At 33.7% G+C, this 26,436-nt stretch overlaps 1 protein-coding gene across 3 annotated transcripts in view; it reads left to right on the top strand.

The window, feature by feature from the left end:
- The window catches only part of LOC110998110, a 124,208-nt gene extending 98,078 nt beyond the window's left edge, over positions 1-26,130 (top strand). Inside the window, exons 4-12 of one of the 3 annotated variants that reach the window (XM_045632837.1) lie at positions 16,997-17,152; positions 18,790-19,145; positions 19,400-19,496; positions 20,011-20,220; positions 20,590-20,711; positions 21,812-22,013; positions 22,680-22,830; positions 23,410-25,493; positions 25,588-26,130. In XM_045632837.1, coding sequence (XP_045488793.1) covers positions 16,997-17,152; positions 18,790-19,145; positions 19,400-19,496; positions 20,011-20,220; positions 20,590-20,711; positions 21,812-22,013; positions 22,680-22,830; positions 23,410-25,493; positions 25,588-25,593 — 3,384 coding nt within the window. In that variant the 3' untranslated portion in view covers positions 25,594-26,130. Of the gene's footprint in view, positions 1-16,996; positions 17,153-18,789; positions 19,146-19,399; positions 19,497-20,010; positions 20,221-20,589; positions 20,712-21,811; positions 22,014-22,679; positions 22,831-23,409 lie in introns of all 3 variants that reach the window. The other 2 variants (XM_045632836.1, XM_022266570.2) reach the window with 2 other exon arrangements.
- The last annotated feature ends 306 nt before the right edge of the window (positions 26,131-26,436 follow it).

Genomic DNA, 26,436 nt, shown 5'->3' with positions numbered 1-26,436 from the left:
AGTACGTCACACACGCCGTCAATTTTTTCTTTACCGTTTGAGCGACTTAACATGCGCACATGTAAAGGCAGGCCATTGGTACACAGCGGGGATCGAACCTGCGACCTCAGAGATGAGAGTCGCACGCTGAAGCCACTAGTCCAACACTCTCTTATCTAAATAAACATATGAAGAAATTGATTGCCTGTCGTCCGTAACTATTATAAAACCTTAAATTAATAATAACTGAATCGGTGATTTATGAAAGCGAACTTTCGCATTAATTATAAAAGGATTATTTTGAAACCCTTACAAATCGTTTATTAAAACGTTAATAAAATAGTGAATGCTGCATTTATTACTCAAAAAAAGCAATTACATTTGAGCATGGCTTTAATTAAATCAGATCAGACCAATGATATAACTGGTTATAATTCAATCTGGTGCTGTCATGGCCACGAAACTAGGTTACTTGCATCTGTTTTTATACGAAATTTTCTCATCTTACGCGTAATTAGACAATGTACTACTTGTTAAGTATTACACAAGAAATGCGTTTTCATAATTATTTCAAATAAATTGCGTTCCAAAATTCATGATAAATAAAATCACCGAAGTAGGGTTGCAACACTGACAGCTGTCATTGCGATGACATTTAACACTGACACATTTACCTTAGGTACGAAGTAATTCAAATAACTAACCTTTTTTATGGGGACGAGATAAATACAATATATGTTAAATTCAAGTTGTAATAAACCAAACAAACTTTGATATTAATTGTGTTTCATTTATACTCTTATGAAACCATTTCAGTGTCAATGAGCTCATATATCAAATGACAATATGGGATTAATAAATATTTATAAGATTACATAAATGTTATTCAACTGACATGGTTGTCAAATAAGATCGACTTAGATGTCGAAAGGTGTCGGAAGTTTCGACACAGCACCTCGAATCATGGACACCAAATTATGCAAATGGATTCGGTAGATTTGATTTAATTAGCGGTGAGCGAATATAAATTCAATATTTATTTCATGTTCATATTTATGTTGTGATTACGGGAATTTAAATTTCGAAAATGGATTTTTCCTGTAGCAACATATAAATTCAGTTTGATTAGAATGTTTTCGTTGAAGTTTCACTTTTTCCGTCAAATTGAGGTTCTATATTGTTTGATTGTTAAAACAATACTTAATAGATTAGCGTTTTAACTTAAATAATTACTTTCGCTGACTGTAATATCTAAGGAATAATTAAAAATAGAAAGATGATTATTTCGAAATATTACCGGTGCACTTCGTTAATACTTTGATATATATTTGAGTATGAAAAAGTGCCTATGATATAATTTTCGTAATCGATACCAATTAATTCATTGGTCAACTGTGTTGTAAGCTTCGTGCGTGAGCTTTTTTGCTCGTATCCATCGTGATTACGGATTGCGTATCATTTTATGTTATTAAAGACTGTATACACTGTGCCATATTGGTAGTTTCATCTGTGGATATCAGCTTACTTTGTCCGTATCTTTAAAAAGTTTGTGATGCTTGGTATCCAAAGCGAAGCGCTGAGCTAGTGAATATACTACAGTATGTTCATACGTATACATGACATTTTTCTATAACTATAGTTAAACGTGCTAAAGAAAATATCTAACAAAATATAGGTAAGTCTCAAAAACGTTTTAATGTTTTGTCTGTGTTTCCTGTCCATTCCTCTTGAAATGGATAGTATAATAATATAAGTAATTATAAAAGTATAGTAAAAGTTAAACCTCAAAGAATAGTTATCTCTTCAAGTACTTATCTTTTTCTACGTATGTAAACTCCGCTTAGGCGCACGCGCCGGCTAACACTATCGTCACGATCTTAGCTGATTTCATTTGGCTAAATGATTTTTTGCTTGCATTTAATAGATCCATAGTGACTTAAATATTTAATTATGAATTAGTCCAGACAAAATACGGCTTTATGAAACGTGTAACATATCACATTCGTCGTATGACAAACGGCTGTTCATAATGCCAATTGTACTTCGATCTTGTTCTTCGTGATATTGTTTCCATTTTTATCCCGTTTGATTATCTTTAATTAAAAATAACCTGTGGCATCTTGCCTAAGCACCTGTCGATCTAATAGACCCCGAAAAAAACAGAAACCAGTTACAATTATTCCAGATGCGATTCAGCAGCTGATGGTGTAGTAGTCCATCTGTCATATACACATAAATAGACTTTTGTGGTTATACTTCAGATACGAGAAGAGCGCTAAGCGTCATCGTATACATGACGGGAGAGATTCTGAAACGAGACTTAAATCTGACACTAAAACGTCAATTTTGACGGGAGTCGTCGTAGTCGAGATCGCGCTAAGTCTCGGTTTCCATAAAAATGTAGTAAAAAATGTATTAATAAGATTTCCTATAGCTTAATTCATATGTTGAGATAAAGTAATTAGAGTTTTATTGTACATAATTACGCAATGCCTACATAAAAATTAGGTGAAATCTAGGAATTGATCTGATAAAACTTCGTCTTAAAAATTAAATGAATATAAACTTACCGAAACCTTTGTATCCTTAATCAAAATTACATTAAAAACCTAAAGGATCTCGCTATTGACAGGACTACATCACAATTAACGCTATAACTAGGTAGTTGCGTATGCGCATCTATGCACCTATTGCGCCGCAAGCCGGGCAAGGCTAGGGCCCGCGTCAGTCAGTCGACACCTTTCATAGCGTGCGCGTGTTATTGTGCCCAGTGCCTAGGGTTGGGTCGGACCCACTACTTATGATGTGCTAGTGTTTTATGTAATTTCTGTTAAAACTGTTCTCGAGGAAATGCATGTAAGTTTTACATATTAGGAAAAATTACATTTCGTAGCAGTTAATTAAAATTTATTATTGTCATAATATAAACAAATGGTGATTAGAATTAATATACTTCCTGGTTTATAGAATAAAAACTAAACGTTAATTAATCTTAAATTATATTAATTCATATTTAATGTCATATAATTAAATTTTCATGTACTATACACATTTGGAGTGTATTTTCAACTAATAATAATAATTAAAATAGCTTATTAATTAATTATCTTAAAGAACGTTAAATGACTGCATTTGTATGGATATAATGTGGGTACTTGTTTAAAAGGTTGCCAGTCCATGTAAAAAGTTGGCTAGCATAACTCGCTACCCGCTACTCAAATTATAAATAGTTTTTGTTTTCAAATTAGTAAGTAACGAGGCTAAATTCCAAGAATAAATTGCTAGATGCACCTTGTTATACGCGTTCGCTATGAATTTTTTTGTATTTTATAACGACAATTTTTGTGTTTATAATTATTGTGCTTTATTTATTTTAATATACTTAAGGTATACAATATGTATTTTTTTATAGAGTTTTTAGAAGAATGACTATTATTAAACGCGTTTGGATCTAGTATTTGATACAATACAATAATATGGTTTAACATCGCAACACAACATAAATGATTTTTTTATTCAAAAATAATTCGGACTTTTTTCGTTCACCGTTTGAACGAATTTTAAAATGAGCTTATAGAAAATCCTTTGGTGCACGATCGGGGATCGAACCTACGACCTCACGGATAGTCAAACGAAGCCACTAGGCCAACACGGCTCAACAATTTGTTAATTGGTAACCGGTAAATTGCTTATGAAATCTTAAAACTGGACCGACAAATTCAGCCAGTTATTAAAAGCATATTTCTTTCGATGTTACAATAGTCTAAAACAGCGTTACGTAGTTGGTATCGCGTACCCAGATGTTCTATTTTTTTTTATAGAACAGGGGCAAACGGGCAAGAGGCTCACCTGATGTTAAGTGATACCGCCACCTATGGACACTCGATGCTAGAGGGCTCGCGAGTGCGTTGCCGCCCTATTTTCAAATAATTATACTCCCGGTGAAACAGAATTATTTGAAACCAAGTTACGGAGCATACATTGAAATGATTCACCGGTAAAATATAGACCATATATTTATCACTCATTTTTTAATACAAAATTAGTTTGTATAATATTGTATATGCGGCAAAATTAAAATATTGTTTTGACATCTCTGTGGTGCAGTTATGACATGAACCACTATAAATATAATTGACGAAATCTCTCCTCATTTTTCTTAGGAATAATTCTTAGGTGGTTTAAGATAAGTAGGTTGTTTTGCGATTGTCACTCGATACGAAACAATTACCATCTCATGATCTCAGCGTACAACCATTCTATGTATGTTACGTGACACGCTTACCATATAACGCTTTGGTATCTTGGAAGTCGGTAATATGAGTGTGGTATGTTAAATATGAAATTAAATCTCAAAGGTTTAGTTCGTTAAAGTTCGACGCTTCGACGCTTGTTGGCTAATTTTTAATATCGAATAAAAATACTACATTTAAAAATTCATGAAAAAAATCGTACCCAGCCTTTTGAATTACGAACAAACGAATATAGAGTATTCACTGAACCACAGAAAAGTAGGTCTCATAGCTCACCATAGACAAGCAAACATTGACATATCGTTTATAAAAAAAAATTATTTAACTTCTTAAAAATAATAAAATCTTTTCATTTTTGTCTATCAACTATAATCTATGAATATGTTTTTGTTGATCTAAAGGTACTCTATAAAGATAAACGTTCTTTTGTTTTTTTTGTTTTATAAACAAAAACATGATTCAAAGAACATCTTTCTCATTATTACCTGTGGGTATAATTACATAATAGCAGCTTAGCTTAGCCCTGTGGAAAACAGGAAGTTTTGAATTGCGTTTTATCACAGCCTGAACCGTAGTTGTGTATTAAATGGTTATTTCTATTTAAAATATTTTTGTTATTTAAATATTATATATTTAATGAAATAAAACAATTTCATATTAAATATTACTATACGAAGTTGTTTCGTAAATGTATTTGCTTTCGTTAATATTGATTTTGTTGAAAATTTAATGGGAAGCAAATATTTACAGAAATCCATACGTTTTGCTTTTAAAAAGATTTTCAAGAATGCCAAATGAAGGTATTTGAGGCTAAATGAAGCATCAATCTTCTATTTGGTATAGCACTATTCTTAATAAACTTCAAAAAAGTAGGTATATAAATCTATATCTATCTATATCAGTGTATATAGGAATTATTATGGAATTGTATAATATTGAATTATATAGTTAGGCTCGCCAGCACGAAGATTTCCTAAGTCCATTTTTGTCTGGAGAGAAAATAGTCGTTGATCATAATTGATTTTTATTTTAAATATTCCTACTCGTTGCTCGTGTTGTTATGCAATTACAATTACTTACGAAGATTCGACTGATTGGATTCACTTTCGTAATTAAATCGTAATTTTTAATCACGAAACTAGATTTATTCGTAACCTTATTCTATTTCGTTGGCAAACTTGTTTGGGTTATAACAACGAGATGTTAGTCTATTACGTGATAATATGGTGCTCTGTTGTTTTAGTACATACATATTTAGATAACCATGCACCATTTTTTTATATTTGTGAAACGGAATGTAACTACGTAATTATAACAAAAATGTGACAATATTCCTCTTGACTGCCCTTAAATTTGGCGGAAATGCTAAATTCGTTTTAATTGTCGAATTATTTATTTTTTATTTCTTCACACTTCGTTGCTAGAAAGAAACACAAGTAACACAATACATAAAAATTACAAGGGATGCAACGGGCGGCCTTATCGCTAACAAGTAACAAGCGATCTCTTCCAGGCAACCCTAGTAAGAAAAGTAAACAATAAATAAAAATGATGAGTGCAAGAAGTGCATAGGTAACCACAAGTTATATAAAAAAAAATCTATTAATAACTAACTAAAACTAAAAATTAGCAATAATAAATTACATGTTATACGTATTTTGCTATAGTTCGAATAATAATTGATTACTCAGAGAGTCGGTATTCGATCATAAGTGTACATAAAAATAAATCGAATTATAATTGTCGTTAATTGCTTTAAAGGCGCCGAGACTTTTTGAATTGAGTTTCTTTCGTAGATATTAGAGCAGATATTCGTATTAAGTTTTTATTGAATTCAGGATCAATATATTACTTGTATTGGTATTGGTATGCTAATTTATTTGAAAATATGTCAAATGACAGCTGGGTCCACAAAATGGTGGTGTGCGACAAAAATTGCTTATACAAACAAGATAATTATTAATATTATTACTCATAAAAGTTTGCATAAAACAAGCCTAGCAGTAAAAATTTGCAATGTGCTTTTATAAAGGTGGAACGCTCATTGCACATTCTCCATAGTTGCGCATGCTCACAGAGCCGGGATAGCAATTAATACACTCCTCTACATAAAGAGGTTCTGTCATTTTTTTGCATTCTACCGGGGCAAAGTTCATTGTTAAGTTCGGTTAGGTAACTAAGAAGGTATAAATGTTAAATTAAACTTGGTTTATATTCACATTAAAGTTTCGTAGAGTATAAATATGAAAAAAACTATGATACTTAACTAAATATGATAGATACTGCGTGTCTTCAGTATAGGAAGTTAGTCATACTACAGATTAAAATTATACAACGAAAAACGTCACCTTGATGAGTCAACAAAGATCATTCTTAAGTATGCAGATTACGCTCAGGAAATCTTAAGAAGAACTTGTCGGAATGATATTAAAGTATTTTAATTAAATTAATCCGATTTAATTTAATTTTTATTTATTCTTATTCTAATGTGTATTGCTGCAAATTAAAAATAATGTACCGGAAAATTTAAAGTACTTTTTACATATAAAAGATAAACAATAAATATGTATTCATAAAGCATATAAATATTATTAGTACAATTTTGATTAATTAAAAAAAACAAACGTTTTCTTGTCATAGTAAAATGTGACTCGCTCTAGTAACCAAGAATTTTGGTTTTCGAATCCTGTAAAAGTCTTAATCTATGATCACATCATTTCCCTTCAATTTTAAAGAGAATATCAGGTTTATTTTTGCCGACACCTAAATTAATTATCTTAATATCACAACCTGTAAATATAAGAGAAACGCAACCTTGTATGAACAATAACTTGAATAAAGTAAACTGCAAAGCGTTTGCATCATGTGTAAAGTAATAGTACATTACAAAACATACTATTGTTTATTACGCGGAAATTTGCCTCGGCCCTAATAGAGAATCTCCATTCCCACAGATGAAGAAATGATCGTGTGACGTGAAAGCCCATCCCGGAAAATAGTATTAGTAGTATGTGGTTAGAAACCGTTGATAAAAAGTTAATACACAAATACCCGGAACACCACTTTTCCGGGCATTATATATTTACCTAGTAAAAGCATAATTAAAGCGTGGATAGTGCGTTTGGATAAATAACGTAACTAGAACGACAATAACAGATACATCTGCTCTCACAAAAAATATCTTCACATGTGGTATTTGCAATAATTAGGTAATGTTAAATATTATCTGTAGCAAGAAAATCATAATGAAACGCACCTGTCAATTTTTTCCTGCCCTGTTTTGCTATAACTTAATATGACATATTCAGTAGTCGGTCATCTGTGACGGTTTGACAACTGACAAGTGACACGTGATACTTAAGAGAATGTTTCTAAATTTAAAATTTTAAAGGAAATAATCTGGTTATTGCTTGAGTGTATAAAACGATTCCATCGTTATACTTTAATTTGTTAACTGTTTTGTAACTATTAAAAATGAGGAACTGAGCATACTAGTGGTTTACGTTAGAATCACGTTATTTAACATTTTCTCGTAAGTTTAAGGGATAGATCGACATGTACAGTACTGGCCAATCAAGAAAAATAAAAATCTGTTTATAACGAATTAAAAGTTATCCAAAACGATAAAATTTTATTTTTAACTAAAAATAGGTAAGTTGTAAGTTTTAGTCACCTTTTGTTATAGTTATGGGTTTGTCACATTTTATTTATTCTGGGCTCCCATCTACCACATTTCAAATATAACAATAAAATATTACGGCCGATCTCAGTACAAAAACGCTTGATTGATTTGTTTCTCAACACGTTTTATAGTCATTAGTCCATGTCCCAGTTTACCCTCCACAGCGATTCATTTGTCTTCGCACGTGAGCAAATGACAAAAGACAGAAGGCACAATTGTATACAAGAAACGTGACCATTTGAAAGGAGTACAAAAAATTAATGTAATTAACATGCTTTGCATACTTTCAAGGTTTTTCTTAGTATGTATTTCCTACTAAATACCATTTGATTAAATATGGAACAATCATTATTTATGTTTCTATTACGATGTTTCATTGGTATTATTAAGAATATTCTCGATACAGCTAAAACAAAGATTCCCATAAAAACCTATACATAAATACTATTTTGTTTAGTTCAGGTTCAAATAGATTTTTTTGTTGTAATTTTTGTGTTGCATTGTGCGAGGAGTAATGCTACGACTGAATAATTCTTTCCACTTGACGTCTAACGTTTCAAAACACAGCAATTTTTATAGGCACTTTGCTGCAGACCACCTCTATGTAGAATCAGTTGTAGTAGAGGTCTAAAAAGATCGTACCCCGGCCTTTTTACCCTCAATTCAAGGGTCGGCAAAACGCCCGCTAGCCCCCAGCGATGCAGGTGTCCATGGGCGGCGGTTATCACTTTGTTCACAGTGCGTGCTAGTTTACCTCCCGTGTCATTAAATACGGATTAATCCCTAAATTAAAATTAAGTTAAATTCGTTTGTGGACATTTATGTCGGCAATTACATCTCACTAATATTACCGCTAATGACTGTAAACAGAACTGTTATTAGAAAATCAACGTTATTTCAAGCGTAATAAATTAACGATTTTATGGCCCACTTTATATAGTTTTAGTTTATCGTGGGTGATGCCTACAAAAAATAGCCCTGAACCTTTCGTCACGGTCTCATTTATAAGTTGATGCTTAGACGAGTTATAGTAAAAAGAGAAAAATAACCATTAAAAGTGGAGTACTTTTTACGAATTTAAAAATGTATTTTGAATTTTGAAAACAGTGCACGGATAAATTACCGCATAAATTGTAACGACAGATTTTAAAATCCAAATAAGGAATGGAAAAGAGCTAGACGTGGAATGATTTCTGAAAGCCAAAACCTGATTATTATTTAATTATAACGAATCTAACATATATGATTTATTTATTTTGTAGTAGGTATATTAATATATGTTTTGTGATTCGTATATATTTCGCGAATCACAGTGATATAAACAAATTTCTTATGTATATGTAACGTTAAACAAAGAATACATAGATATGTACCAATTATTACTATATTCAATAGATTCAGTTTTTAAAAACACAGAATCTACTTCCTATACAAAACCGATGTATATAAGTAAAACAGTCGATAACATCTTACATAACTTAGAAAAGTGGGACAGTAGTAACACTATTCGAAATCTTTCTCCGCGCCTAAAACGTATGGCATTTCCGTGTCTGATTCATTTAATTGTTTTTTTAAAAGCTCAACAACGCATCTGCGGCATTATGTGTTTGTTAACAACGTCAGCGAGTCCAAATCGAAACTCCATACTCAAAAAGTACTTTGTTCATAAGTGTCACACATAAATAATTTAAACTTCAAATGTTGGTGTCGGCAGATGTACCAGGCGTTCATAGCTTATAGAGTATTAATAAATATTTGTTTGTGATTGGCACTTTCATTTATTGGCGATTAACATTTGAAGACAGTCGTGACCAATTACATTGTCAGGGATGTCAAATGTGACCTCCTTTATGGCTAATGTATGGTATTTAGCTGCAACATACAATATATAATTATGCAATTTCTATTGAATTATGCTTATTATGCTAGGCTGGCTTCTTATTCTGAATATGATGACAGCTTTATTACTTATTGTCTATTAGAAGTTTTTTTTAATAAATATTTTCTAGATAATTCCCCGACTATGTAGTCTTCGGAGGTATTAAATAGCTTCCGTAAATGGTATTGGTAACTGATAAAACACTACTACCTATATAATAAATAAATGAGAAAAGAGCGTACCAATTCTTAAAAGGCCGGCAACGCACTTGCGAGCCTTTCTGGCATTGAGAGTGTCCATGGGCGGTATCACTTAACATCAGATAAAAAATGAATCGCGAGTTGCAATCAACGCCATCTTGTTTGGACTTTCATAAAGACATACATTTCTAAAGACAGATTTTGTCAATTCAATGCCTGTTTTTACTTATCATAATAAAATGTTTCATTATATATTTATTGTCTTTCAGTGGAGTAATTAAACTTATTACGCCATTCACTAATCTTAAGTAGTATTTTTAAAGTCCTTATCTCGTTAAAGGTAAGCCGACTTCAATACGAAGTCAATCAATGGAAAAATATGATTGCGTAAAGTGAAAACAGTGCACGGGTGAATTACCGCATAAATTGTAATGACAGATTTTAAAATCCAAATAAGGAATGGAAAAGAGCTAGCCGTGGAAGGATTCAGGAAGCCAAAACCTGATTATTATTTAACTATAACGAGTCTAATGTTTTATTTATTTTTATCATACAACTTCTGTCTGAAGTAACATAACATGTTAGTATATTTTGTATGTCTTATCCTCCTAACAATAATAAAAATGCACATGTTAGATCGAATTAAAAGTAAAAAGTACTTGTATGACCCTCAACGTAAACGCTTTACAAGGAATTCCACGTTTTTATATTATTTTTCTTCGCTAGACTTCGTTACACTACAACATCGTCAATCTATACAATGTATAATTTGAATTTGGAATACTTTATAACAGACTAGCAGACTCGACCAAGCGTTGCTGTGGCTAAAGTTTTTCTAATATTAAATAGTAGTAAACTATTCAAGGGAAATGGTAGGAGAGTTTAATATGTGAAACGTTGGTACTTTTAACACAGCGCCATCTGTTAGAATTGTATCAAATAATAAACAAATAATTTGCAATAAAATAAAATTGCGACTAAAAATAAAGATCTAAGCTATCCTATCTCTTGAGTTGGACCAGACTGCTCACGGTGTGCCAATTTAATTTAAAATCGGTTAAGTAGTTTATGAGTCCATCGCGGACAAACATCGAGACAGTAGATTTATATATATTAAGATGTACAGAACGGTTTTGACTTATTTATAATTCGGTACTTATATAAAGTATTTGTAAAATATTAAATATGTGAAAACCACTAGACACTATACAATTTTATATTTTCGGCTCGTTTTGACTTAATCTGGGTATCAAAGTAAATCACATTGTGACACAAATCCGCTTACATTTTAAACGATTTTTAAATTCCCGATGTCACTGACTTATTATCGGATCGTTAGTTGTTCAATCGAAATATGTAGAAAAGAGGCAGTAACATGGGCTTATGTCGAAAGATCGTTACGCAATTTATAGACATTTTTAACAAAGGCTGATAATTCATTAATTAAGGCTTATTCATGTCCGTACGTCTAACGTTATTGCATTATTGAATATGCACATTTTAAATGTGACTGGCCTGGTATATGTGCAATCAATCAAATAAGATTAGATAAGTCTAGCGTCCATATATTAAAAAGGAAAAGGGCGGGTCTACTTCTTTATTTTACTTAAATTTATACGGTTTAATCCATTCGGAACAATCGACTAGACTCAGGCCCTGAACTCGCCTCAATCACATCAATGAGTTTATGCCACCCCGCCTTCTACTTTCTCCAATAGGCTTATTTAAAATCGTCTCCAATGATTGACGGCCATTGTTAACTGTTACATAATATGAGACGTCACTCAGAGTTTTAAAGCTAATCATGGTTCTTTTGCCATTTGAGAGTTGCCTCACTGCAATGATTATAAGCTTTCAGATATATTACCACATCACATAAGTCTAAGCAGCTCAGCTGTGGCAATGTTTATTTAATTTTTTTTCAAATTAGCGTTATATACTACGATCTGGAGTAATGGAGCGTGAAGAAGACGCATCTGTTTCATCATTATTTACGCGCCTGTTTATATGTACGCTATAAGCAAACGAAAATCCATCAGGATTGTGAGTTTGGGCTATTTTATGCTATCTCTAAATCTAACACGTTAGGTAATTTACAATATATTTGTTATTTCTATACTTCGGATACTAATTATAATTAGTAGTTAAAAACTACTGGTAAGTAGTAAAAAAAGAAAAACAATACGCAGCAAACTTTTTAGCAAACTAAAAATAAAGATAAAGTAGTTTGTACTACAAATCTAGGCTATATTAGCACGTTTCCATTGATAACAAGCCCTCAAAGAGGCTCTGTGTTATAAAATTAACACGCACACTTATTTGGCATACTTTATATAGAGCATAAAGACTATTTAAGATAGAAATAACATGGTTCCTCCGCCAATGTAAACCAAAATGATTGAGATCATCGTTTCGTTTGGTTTGGTCTTAACTATGTAAAAGTCGGAAAGACGTTTAAATTTACTGAACCAATCTCATTCCAAATTATGTACATAGTATACATCTTTTTAGTTTGATGTCGCGCTAATGTATCCACTTTTCTTGTAATGCTTGAGACATCTCAGTATTCTTCAACACGTTTCAACTATCAGAATGTCCTCAGTCATGTAACCATTACTTTACGGGAATGCTGATATAAACAACACGCGAGATGTATCGGAAAATTACCGAGTACAACGAAAAGAAATGTTTGAAATTTTAAAATGCCTCGTTTTTATTGCGTCGCCGTTCAAGGGTTGGGGTCAATGACTTCATCGTCCAGAATTATTTCGATTCAGTCCCTGCATCATCCCAATTGAAAATTCCACGCTTGATATCGCTTTTATGATTTATGGAGCGTTGTAATTGCTTTATATTAAACAATATTTTGATTTTAGTACTTGTTTGAAATTTTATTTATTGTTTTTGTCACAAGTTATGTAACCCAACATTAGTTAAGTTTCATATATGTATATATTTTAGTTAAAAATTAAAAACAAATGCAAACAAAAATCGCACACTTGAAGCCAATATGAGCCCTTTAATTTTTACCTCACTTATAAATTCTATTTTAAAATTATTGGTTAGTCATAAGTGTCATTTAGATTCATGAACTCGTAGTTAAGACAAATTGTTTTTGTTAACATCGTAACCTCAGTACCCAAAATTTTAACTTATCAATGATAACTCTAAGTACAAAATTGTGGAATTCTAAACCACGACAATAGTCGAAATTACCTTTAAAAATTAAAACCGCGTTAAAATTTAACAATTCCTTGCTCGGAAACAGTTGGTCTAACAGTGACCCTTGAAAAAACACAAATTTCTTTCATATTACAGGAAGTTAAAATGTCAAACGGATTTTTTTTATTATAATCAACAGCGTCTTCGTCTATCGTTTCGTTTGACCAATCACATTCAAACGAAGCGCGCCACCATTTTGTGTTGTTTCTCGACAAATTTTGGCGCCCTCGATACCGGACCAGGAAGATGCTTTCTTTATTTTTTAACTTTCGTATGTCATATACAATATGGGCGTGCACAGTCGTGAAAGGTCATTATTTCCTATATATATCACTTACAATCGATTTTCACTCGGGATAAATCGACAATTTAGTTTATTTGGCGTCTGTACAATGGCGAAAGATGTCGCTTCGATAAGGATTAAATAATTTTTTGTTCAGATAAGTTCCATTGTTTTCTGTTTTTGTTTATTGACACAAAAACGAGGTTTCAATGCTCACTTAACGGTTGTTTTATCTTGACCTTTTGTTTATGATATTGTTGAATACTTTTATGGTATTTCAATATAGATATTTATAGTTCATATTTATTGTGTTTCCTGTGATGTAATCCCCACATAGGGTCATATAACAGAGTGGTCTGTTTTAAGTTATACGTAACGATACTGTTTATGACTATTTATTGTTATTAAGTTCAAAGAAGTATTACTTTACATTGTGTTCGGCATTATTAATGCATTTTGGGGCTTGTATTAGATTGGTTTCAGGCCGTATTCGTGTTACAATCTCCAACATTCCTGATGAATCATGCCCTAATTATTCCTTTCTGCGAACGTGGAAATAAATTTGGTACCGTTAAAAATGATCCAATAATTTCGATGGTCTACATATCGCTTTTATGACTTGATTTCAGTCACTGCACTGAATAAAAATTCTTTATACATGAAATAAAAATGTAACGGCTCTTTCAATTATAGTTGTCCTTTTTGCTTGTTTTATTGATGGATTTCTTTATAGGCAAGATTATACAATTTTAAGATCCTTATGCCCTTTAATAGGTATATAAGGGGCACAAGGATCACAATTTAATCAATTAATGTATGTGATAGATGCAAGGTGAAATTTATCATAGGTCCCTATTTAATGTAAATCAATGTATATTTCTTTTTTGACGTTCATAAGTGTACATTATGTTACCTACATGAACAAATGATTTTTGAAATTGAATTGAATTAAAAAAAAATTGGCGTCTAATGAATAATGATATAACTCGTTTGAGTTAATTTTAAGTAATATTTCATAGTTTTTATAAACATATGAAATTGTGTAAAGATCAAATATTACTCGTATTACTGTTAGTTCTCTAATAAACTTAACTAAAAGATTTAAATATTGCTGCTGACCAGATAATTATTCCTAATAATAGCTTATTATTAGGGTTTCAATATCTTAACTTTAATTTTTTTTTAAACTCGTAGTTGTTACGAATCATATTTTGAGTATAAACAGGGTCTTTCAAATGACGTAACAAAGAAAGAACACCGAAATCATTACGTCATAGTAGAATTCGGCGCTAATGATCATGTCAAATAAAGACTGTTGACGAAGGGCGAAAACTTGTGTTACGAAAGTGAAAGGCAGTTCTAGTCAAACATATTTTATTGCCTTCATGTTACATGAACTGGTAAAGGTATTTCCGATCTAGTGGTTTGTAAGGTATTCTAGGAATGCACACATGCGAAATTCACATCAAACCGGGTAGATAAAAAGGTTCTATTCGAAATCTCGTTATCGTTGTATAGCTGGAATTAGAAGCTCGCTCTAAAAAGTTTTCATATTTTGTTACGCGCCCGAAGCCAAAAAATCCAAAAGCTTCAAGCACCATTATACTAGTAGTAACGGTATATTTTGGGCCGTAAACGTCTTAGGAGTGGCCAGTAAAAAGTGATAAAGATAATTTGTAAAAGCACATCCATAAAGCACTGGCGACGCATCACTATCTTTTGGGACAGTGCGTTATCTTAAAACTTAACGTGCCCACATTGAAGTAAACATTTGAGTTAGAAAGTGCAGTTCCGTGTAACTCGACAAGAGATAATATTTTCGTGCCTATTTTTAATGTCCCAAATTCTTGGTACTTAGATTTGGGAATCTCTGGCGCCTTTAACCGTCAAACAATGTTTATAAAACCTCTTTTATCGGCATAGACTTAAAGGATTAGTGTTATCTGAGGTTGAAGAGTTCTATTTGCTTTCAAATATTTATCGTAATTGCCCAAATTAGGCAACGTTTAGGTAGGTGATAAGTGATAGTAATTTCAAAAGTAGGCAAACATTGCAATATATAGGTAAAGACTTATCGACATTATCGTATTGACGTAATCATGTTACAAATTGGATCGCGTAACGGGGTTGTCAGTGTCTGGTCGAATAAGTATCACAAGCCCGCGGTTATGTGCATTTAAGATTACTTACACCACAATAAATTCGTGTCAGGCACCCACTTTACCCTTAATACCAAGATAAAACCTCTGGTTTTTTGTACCCTGACAGCCGTCAATCGAAGCCTCGAATTCGAGACCACAAATTAAAGGCCCACTATAAAAACGTTAACACACAAGTGTAAATGATGTTTTAAATGGATATTTTAGCACTTGGTAATGTTCGAATTCGAATGAATTTTATTATAATCACGATTGATTGCATTTTAAACGCGTTTCTTAAACGATACTATAATTCCCAGAATTATTACTTAGGTATGCTGTCAATATGGTTTTTATGAGCTAAGCAAGATATTGAAATTAAAACGCATTGTAGGTACGTGAGTAAATTAAATGTGCATACAATGGATATCTTCTCACGGTCCCTACATTATACAGAAGCATTGTCGTCGCCACGGTAGAGTGCGCCGAGGATGCCTCCCTCAGTAGTGCGTATGCTATTAGAATTTAGATTATCTATACTCGACAATAGCGCTGTGTAATGAACCATAATCCTATGTTTAAATTATGAATGAATAACGTCGTAAATGAAGTATTGAACGCGATATTCAAACGCTTCGTAATTCAAAGCAATTTGCTTCAGGCGTAAGAAACATCTTCATACATCATCTTGCGCCTCAAGCGATGCGTCTAGAATATTTTCAGCGTTTTACAACTGTGACGTAAATAAATGTTTGTTTGACCATTACGACGGTTCCTTATTTTGCTTGGCTTTTATTTACAATGAGAATTGTATCCAAGTATGTAATTTTAGTTGAGCAGCATTGTACAGTGGTTTCAGCGACTCACATCGAGGTCGTAGGTTCGATTCACGGCAGTAATGGACTTTGGATTTGCATATTTAAGACTCGCTTTACGATGAAAGAAAACGGCAGACCTTAGAACCAAAGTCGACAGCATGTCTTATGCCCGAGTTACACGAGGCTAGTTTATCAAGCTAGTGACAGTAACCTACAAGCTAGTGTAGTGGTCACCTCAGTCACTACAATAGTACCAGCTTGCTGATACTAGCTTGAAAAACTAGCTCGTGTAACTCAGGCATTAGACACAAAAATTACTTACTTATTAGAAAAGATAGATACAGAGACCGAAATCTAAAATAATTAACTTTTCACTTATATTTTTATTTAAATTAAGTTAAATATTATATTCTTCCGTATATTGTCTTGATTCCATGGATGTGAATTGGATACATTTATCAATCAACTGTGGAAATACGATTTTTATAGACATATATCTATTTATATAAACAACCCAATTGATACAAATGTTTTGTCAACAGATCGAACGTCTTGCCCAGTATGAGCGATTGGTCGGAGGCGGTTGCGCACGGCGGCGAGCCTCGCGTCTCTCAGATCTCGAACGCGTTCAAGATCTCTTCCCTCATGACTACTTGGCCCTACACGATGCTGATGCCCTTGCCTCGCATCACACTCAGGTAAATATCTCTATGTAAAATTCTTGTGTCACAATGTTCGTTCCCATACTCTGAAGCGGCTTGCCCGATTTTTTAAGATATTTTTTCAGTCATCAGTAAGTCTGAGAATTGGCTACTATCTATATTTCTAACCCCTAAGTGATAAGGGGAGTCCACCCCCAAAAAAAAACATTTTTTTATTTTGTTTTTTTTATGATAAAGCATACAAAAATATATACAACCCTTTTTCATCGACGCTTATTTTTTTAGTACATAGTTATTTTTATTTAAAAAAAATCCTAGGAAGAATATACATGGCCTAACGTCGTTTGCCGGTGCAGATACTATATTATAAATATATATATATATATATATATATTTCTACCAAGAGCACTAAATATTGCTATAGAAAAACTAATACGATATGATCACAGAATTTCCATTTGCAGACATCTAGTTAGTTTAAAAACAGTTCTGTTAAACATAACGCACATAATCTTTTTCCGCATTTATTCGTTGTATATGAGCTGAATAAAAATGTGCTAATAATAATTTATTAGTTTTAGAAACGATTATTATTAAGTAACTAGTAGTTATTTCGTAATCAGTATCTATGTTTATTTATATAAGAATTTATAGTCTGTGGTCTCTACATACATGATTGCGATTTCGTAATCTGTGCTTTAAAAGGTGTGCATGAGATAACAGGAAACTACTAATTATAACACTGCAGATTCTGCAAAGTTTCCACTAGATACACCTGACGAGCAGTGAACCTCGCCAAACAAAACATTTACCTTCATTGATTGAAATAACTTTTGGATCGTGATAAAATGCAGCATCTTTATTCTTTAAACAAACATTACTCATATTTTGCACCTGATTAATTATTACGTATATATATTATTAGTTTATAATATTTTGTAATTTTAAGGCTAGGTTTAATTGCATATAATGAGTCCTTTAGATATTTTTAATAATACTAGCTGCCCCGCGAACTCCGTTTCTCCGTAATGAGATTTTACTGAGCCTACCTATTTAGTACAAAAAATATTTTTTTTACATCTAAAATTGAAAAAATAATAATTTAGGGGTGGATTACCCTTAACATTTAGGGGGATGAAAAATAGATGTTGTCAGATTCTCAGACCTACCCAATATGCACACAAAATTTCATGAGAATCGGGAGAGCCGTTTCGGAGGAGTTAAACCACAAACACCGCGACACGAGAATTTTATATATAAGATATATTACGATTGTGTTAGGATTATTGGCATGATGATGACTGATACAATTCAGGACCCATTTATCCAAATGTGGTCATTTGTCTGTATATAATTTCACTAATTTACATATCTAATATTAATGTATATACACTAATCATACACATCCACCTAAAATTAGACCCGAAGACGGTTTCAAAAATATTAACTATTTCGAAGCGAGTCTTCGCAACTGCTGAGATCCAAGATATAGGAACAGTGGACCCAATTCGGATAGCCCTGCGAAGATTTTTAGTAGATGGACTCTAATTCAATAACAGTGTACGACTGCGGTGTGATATATTTTACTTTTTATGTTATAATTTTTTTTCTCATGTAGATAACAAGTTTCTAGCGTGAGTATACTTTAAAGCTAACCTAATATATAATTTCAGAAATCGAAGAGTCTACGCAAACGACCGAGCCTTGACATCAACGGTACAGTCACTGCGAACAGCTCACTTCTGCCACGCACATTTATCATGGAAGCACCTGCCCAATTGACCCTCATGGGTTCAACCTCCCCACCGTTAGACCGGCATTTGTTTCTCTTCAACGATTTGCTCCTAGTGGGAAAGTCTAGAGGGACGAACTGTTTCAAGTTGAAAGAGAGTGTGCGACTGGCGGAGTTGTGGATTTCATTGCCAGAGAGTGATGACACTGGATTTCTTATTGGATGGCCGACCCTGAGTGGAGTTATTAACTACCTCGCGACATATCCCACCCAAGCAGCAAGGGATACGTGGTACAGGTAATATTAAACATTTTGGTTAAAATATTTGCAGCAATAAATAGGTTAACAGATGCTTTGGTAAATGGCGTATAATCTGTGGGTTAAATTTCCGGGTATATTTGATTCAACTGCTTCAAGCTAATCACATAAATGAAAATAATATATGTTATAGAATCCTTCTATTGTGAACTTAAGAGAATTTCGAACGACCCATGTAATTTTTTTTATTATTATTATTTTTTAATATTTAACTCAAATGATGACATTTGCAGGAAGATCCAAAATGCTTTAAACGCCAAGCTGACGAATGAACCAAAGTCGACGAACATTCAAATATTCTACAAAGATGTAACGAGCTCAATCGAATTCGTAAGTTTCCACAATTTCACTTATTATAATGCAATTTTTTCGACGGCCTCGGTGGGAAAACTTCAACTTTCTTTTGTTTTACTTTCATTTCACATATCCTGAGATTGTAATGCAAAACACGTACTAAAAGTAATTTTACGCCCAAATAGCTTCTAGCACATTTTCATAATCCACTTTCAAATAGAATGCCTGTTTTATTTGGATAAAGCAAAAAAGATTATGAAAATATGATGATTCTATAAAAACATTATTTACAGTATGTAAGTTTGTTACTGCATTTATTTAAAATGTAGACTGTTTTAGAAAAAAAATACGATTTATATATAACAAATTGAGGGTTAGGTATATATTATCAAACGCGTCTTAAGTTCATTAATATTCAATCATTTCTCGCTGAATGGCGAGTCTATGTCATGTCTATGAAATATGTTTTTTTTTGTGATTACTAATTAAACCTGATTAAATAGTCTCTCACAAGTGTTTAATCTTTACTAATCCGTTCGTTAATTTTCAGTGTAAGACGGTGTCAGTAAATCCAGATATGAGCGCTCGATGTGTGGTCCGTCAGGCGCTTCATGTGCTGCAAGCAGGCGCTGAAGGTGAGCATGATGAAGGGGAAGATGACCGCTGGGGAGCAGCCAATGACTTTAACCTTTGGGTAAGGACCGGTCGTGATGCGCCACCCACGCCTCTTCAAGGAAACGAAAGACCGCATGCGATACAGGTTGGTGTTCATTATCTTCTTGTCTATTAATTGACCAAAGATTTTGTTTATAATGCGCAAACCATTTGCATCGCATCAATATTTAAGATGGTTAAAAAATTTAACTATTAAAATTCTCTTGGATTTTTGTTGTCTAACCTCCTTATTAATATATACCTGCACTATTTTGCCTAGTGTATCTCTTTGGTCTCTTTCTGACAAGTTCTTTTCATGCAGTGATGAAAAGAAACAGATGTATTATTTGTTTCTTATCAATAAGGGAATAAGCTTTCTCGCTATAATCTTAATACAAAGTACAAAAAGACTTAAAGTTTATTGGTAGAAGCTTTTATACCAGTTTATGTGTTTTAAACAAACGTTTTTATACAGATGTCCCGAATACGACAAACATTGTCGAATGAAGACGGCTTCGATCTGGAGCATGTTAATGCCAAGAATAATCCCTGCGGCCTCGTCTTCGAATTGAGGAAAAAGAATCAAGCTTTGAAAAGGTAAACATTTTATTGTCTTTAAATCCTCTGACTTAGCTTGCTCTATTTATTTATGTGTTCGTTGTGTAACCACGAATTACGAGATTAAGACTAGAATAGAAATCTATGATTTATCGGGTGACTATCTTGGTTGCGATTTCGTTATGTTTTCAGCCAAATATTTAGTTTTTAATATACTGTAGATGATTTGATCAAATTGCTGGAGTTTATATAGACCCTATGTTATACGTACACGAAAAATATAAATGGGTATATATAAAACTAGTTACGGGTTAAATTTGATTTGAAATCCGAATATTATGATTACGTTTTTCTTTAAAAAATACAACTAACTTTCAATAATAAAGTGCACTTAAAATAATTATTAAATAACAATATTTCATATGCCTATCGATTAACCTTATATTAAGTACTAAGAGACTATAAAATAAATAAATATATCAGTGGCGTTACAACCTCTTTAGGTCTTGGCCTCAGATTTCTAAATCTGTTACATTTTTAAATCAAGTCATCAAAATAGTCAAGTAGATGATCAGCCTCCAATGCCTGACACAATTTTCGGGAGACGATTCCAAAAATAAACGATCCCCGATGGTTTCGTGCCTTTTAAACGAGCAATTCTTGTATATATATATATATATATATATCCCGAGATTCCAATTATATATATATATATATATATATATATATATATATATATATAATTGGAATCTCGGGATCGGCTCCAACGATTTTCATGAAATTTTGTATACGGGGGGTTTCGGGGGCGATAAATCGATCTAGCTAGAATAAATGATAGAAAATAACAAAAAGGTGGTGTTTAAGTAGTCCCAATTGAAACTGAAAAATGTATCTTCTGACTAATGACATCTATCGGCGAATAATAATACTATTTTTGTTTTAATTGCTTTAACGACACAAGAACACTTTTCAGCAATTCAGCATATATATTCTATACTGTTCATATTTCATTATTTTATTAGTATGTAATTCGTACTTAAATATAACTTCCAAAAAACACAAATTATAAAAAAATAAAAATACCGAGCAAAGCTATCGGCCATCCAGGTACTGGTTTATTAAATAACACAATTTTCCAGCACTTCCGGTACCGGTCGCGGCTTACGTCTGCTACGTCGTGGTGGGCGGCTGTTCGGCGTCTCACTCACGCGCCTGTGCAATGGGTCATCACCGCCAGCTCTCTTGCACGCCCTGAAACGACTCCGGGCACTCGCCCCTCATACGCACGGCGTATTCCGACGCAGTGCGAATGCTAAAGCGTTGAGATTGCTTAGAGATAAGGTTTGTATTGTTATATCTAGCGTAACATAGCAATTTTTGACGTGACAACGTCTTATAAATTGGTTTGCCGGGTGACACTTCAAGAAACTGCGTTACGCTCCGCTCACGTTATGCGCTCACAATGAGAGCGAGTGGGAGGCACGCGTCCCTTCCACTCGGGCATGGTTAGCCCGCCTAAGAGCGAGAGAGACAGACATAAAAAGTGATTCATCCTTCTTCCTACTATACGAATGAATATTCACATTAAAATTATTTTACCACTCAAAGTCGTTGTCACGTAAAACTTTCGCCCGTATACCGACTTTACAGGCAACCAATTTTTATTCACCCATGCAGCGCTTTCATTGATATATATGTATAAAATAAAATAAAAACAAAATACGTTTATTTTGGAACATAAGATCATCTAGGTATCATTTAATCCACGTCAATCAATTCGAACCCGTAGGCATCCCTACTCATCGGCAAAGAAGACAGAGGGTGTAGGCCGAGAGAAAAAGCCGGCGTAAAAAACTCTCGGTACTCTTTTAAAAAAATAGTATATAGTAAATAGTATATAGGCAAAGATCCTTAAAAATCATTAAGAAGGCAGACACCAAGTCTTGTCTTACGGAACTTTTATCAATATAATATGAACTGGTTCTAAAGGTGGTTTATAAATTTCAGCTGGATACGCTGGGCCCATGGGCGCAAGGTTGCCCTGAGTTGGACCGAGCTCCCGTTCTGCTTTTAGCGGCACTGGTAAAGGAATTCTTCAGGGCTTTGCCCCAACCCCTTCTTCTTGCCGAACTTTATCCCGCCTGGCTACAAGTATTAAGTGAGTATTTGCTCTTTTGGTTTGTTGTTACAAGTTCGCCTACAATATATTAAATTGCTTGTGAGAAATAGGGTCGTTTGATAATGATTATTATGTAGTAATCACTACATTACAAACTTTTTTTTTTGCTATGACATAAAATACTTGTTTAATTACTGTGTCCCAAAATATTGTACATAATACATTACAATTTTACATAAAACTTAGAAAAAGTGAAGATATAACACATTAAAACCTTGGTAACTAACATAAATATATTAATATTTTTGTTAGTTACCCACCTTTATTAAGCGAAATAGAAATTATTAGCATTAAATACTGTAAGAACTTTGTAAGACGGGTGAAGTCAGTATCAGTTATGTCCTACATTTGTCTTACTTTAGTAAAAATTCAGTGTTACATATATGACTTCTTACAAGCCATGAGTATGCTGCTTGGATCTAGACTAGCGAACATTACAAACAAGGCAAACGGTTATATATAACACAAGTACAATATTATTCTATGAGTGAATATGATGTCACTACACTACAAAATAAACTGGGCAACAGAAATAAAGTTTTTTTCCGTTTCTTTCAGATTTACCTCAAACTGAAAAAGTGTCAGCCGTTCGCTCGCTACTTCTAAAGTTGCCGAAGCCGCATTACACTATGCTCACATACTTCGTGTGTTTGTTACAAGCCATCGCCAAGAAATCCAATATCAACTTAATGTGTCCCATGAATTTGGGCGTCTGCGTCGGCCCCAGCCTCCTTTGGCCCTCCGTCCCCTGCGATAAAGCTCCAAAAGCCGTGCCAATGGTCGTAGAATTACTTATCGTCAAAGCTGAAGCACTGTTCGGACCTCAAATATCGGGATTACTTGGGAATGGGTCCCCAGAATCCTCAAACGCGCTACTCGACTCCGGCGCTGAAGAAAGCGACAGTCTTCATTCGGTTGGGATCTCCTTGGACTCCATGGAGTTATCGACTCCGCGAAAAGAGAAGCTCTCCCTGAGCAGAGATTCAGGATTGACTCTGTCCGAAGATGACTCCAATAGTAATGGAGGCAACAGTCCCGCACCACGAAACATTCTCCACAGTCTGTCTGCACCCACCTGTAATACGCAACAAGACAAACTAGGGAACCGTTACAACACAGATAATCACAACGTAAATGGTCTCCCGCCGATTAATCAGCGACAGCAAAGTATTTATACTAATAAGGCAGAAATATACAGCACGGTTAATGAGGAACTCTACACGATGCCATATATGGGTGAAAGATATGTACATAATTCGATAAACATCGGAATCTCTAACGGTATCGACGATAGAAATTACGTCTCCAAGTCAGCCGTCCAACGATCCACGGCCGATATTTATGGCCAGGGCCCGGCGAAATATATCACGGGCTTAGAACCTCAGAAGCCACCGCGAAGTCACGTGTCGAAGGCAGCTCGCACGTCTAAAGTATACAGCATGTACTCCGAACCTCAAGGAGACAAAAGTAACGCGAACAAGAGTTTCAATCGCGCTAAAAGTTCAGACAATCTGTTGGAAACGAAACAAGACACGATCAATACAAATCGCGATCTGGTTTCCAGTCAAGAGAACATTGTGTATAGTAATATACACGACCTCGCCATGTTCACAGAAAATATTCAACGTCAGAACCAGTACCAAACGCACTCCGAGTTACTTTCCAACATGAATACAAATTACTCCCGCGTCTACACCGGTTGGGAGAAAAGGAGTCCCAACTATCAAAGTAATGCGAACGAAAAAATATATGGGCAAGTGACTAGTAAAGGGGAAACCTCACAAAATATCGAAGGAAAATCGTCATCGGCAGCCACCATTTTTACTAGAAATGATTGGTCTCGTCAAGCAGCGAGGACGAAGAGCTTGGAGGTTAACGACGAAGGACAAAATGTCTCCACGCGCAATGGCAACTACGATATTAACATCGTCAACTGTTGCCGCAAGAGACGCTTTGATCCGGCCCATATGTGTACGAAGAATTGCATTACTCTGTCCATGGTAAACGGAAGAGAAAAGGAGAAATCAGCAATGAATCCGTTGCAGAACTCGTATTCATACATTGATGATATGCGAAACAATTCGGAGGAAAGCAAGAAGTCCAGAATGAGAACGTATAATAACAACAAATTGAATCAGTCGAAATCACTCGCAAATATTATATTACATAGCGACTCGAGCAGCAATGACACTCTATACCAGCCCCAAGGTTCATTCAACAGCCGATCAACCGAATCACCAGCGAGTGAGAACTCCTTTGAAAATTGCTACACAACTCAATACATTGAGCCTCTGTACACATCTGTATACAACAGGAGAAGAGACATATTCCACGAAGATAAAAATATGTTTTCGTCCGATATCTATAAAGCTACGCCTACATCTGTCCAACCAGATTACTCAACGGAAAATGAACCGAACAATAACAAGAAACCACCGCTAATGCCACCTCCAGTTCCGCCGAGAAAAATGGTTTATCAGAGGGTATTGAAGAAATTTCAACCGGTTCACGTCAAGGACGATAAAAATTCACGATCAAAGTCGGTGCCACCTGTGTACAGGGACCCGCCGAATGGAAACGAGAAAAACGAAAATGGAATCGCCTTAGATGCGTCGGAATCGGACACCGAATCGGAATCATATGTTTAACACAGTTTAAACAGTTTTATTGATGTGAATCGGAATCATATGTTTAACACAGTTTAAACAGTTTTATTGATGTGAATCGGAATCATATGTTTAACACAGTTTAAACAGTTTTATTGATGTGTGATATTACTCAGTTGAAATGATTGATCTAAGCACGGAAAGTAACACACATCTGCGGTATATTAATGCGTACAATAAGATTTTTAAATAGAGACAAAATTATGACGTTTTAAAGTTTTTAAATCGCTTTTAAGTTTATGTATGTTTTTTTTAGTTGTATTTTCCATATTGTTAGCATTTCGATCCCGCCTTAGAATTTTTAAAATGTGACCATAACCTGAACTTTTCCGGTGATGAGTTTCCAAAGACGTTTAAATAGTTTTCAGACTATGTACAGAATATTTGAGTTTCAATAGACGTATATGTTTAACTTTAATGTTGATTAGGAATAGTATGTGAAAGATTCTACTTAAATTTTAGTTTCTAGTGTTACGTAAATCTATCGACTGTGTCATGTTTGTGTATTTTTACAAGATAAATAATATATGTATGTGTATTGCCTAGGTTTCTAGAGATGTGTATAAACTGTATAATATGTACCTACATTGTAATAAATATCGTTTTATAATGATTTTGTTTTATTCTTGCCCGACTTTTAAGATAATTTCAAATCTCTTAAACGAATTTTAGGCCGCATATACCCGGATTTGGCATATGAACAAAATTGTTTTAGACTTTGTACGCAAAAGTTATCGCAAATAATATTTAGGTGAAAAAAATGTGTCATACAATTTTGTAAGAACCTTCTTAACCAATTCTGTTGTCATGGCATACATAAACTCTTAAGTAAAAATTGAACACCTAAGGAAATTTAAGTTCTCATCTTGATTTCAGTTAATTAAATAAAATTTTATTGTCTGAGGTACACTTGTAAATT

The sequence above is a fragment of the Pieris rapae genome, chromosome 21, assembly GCF_905147795.1.
Source record: "Pieris rapae chromosome 21, ilPieRapa1.1, whole genome shotgun sequence".
In the NCBI taxonomy this organism is placed as follows: Eukaryota; Metazoa; Arthropoda; class Insecta; order Lepidoptera; family Pieridae; genus Pieris; species Pieris rapae.
This window is presented reverse-complemented; position numbering and strand designations above follow the sequence as displayed.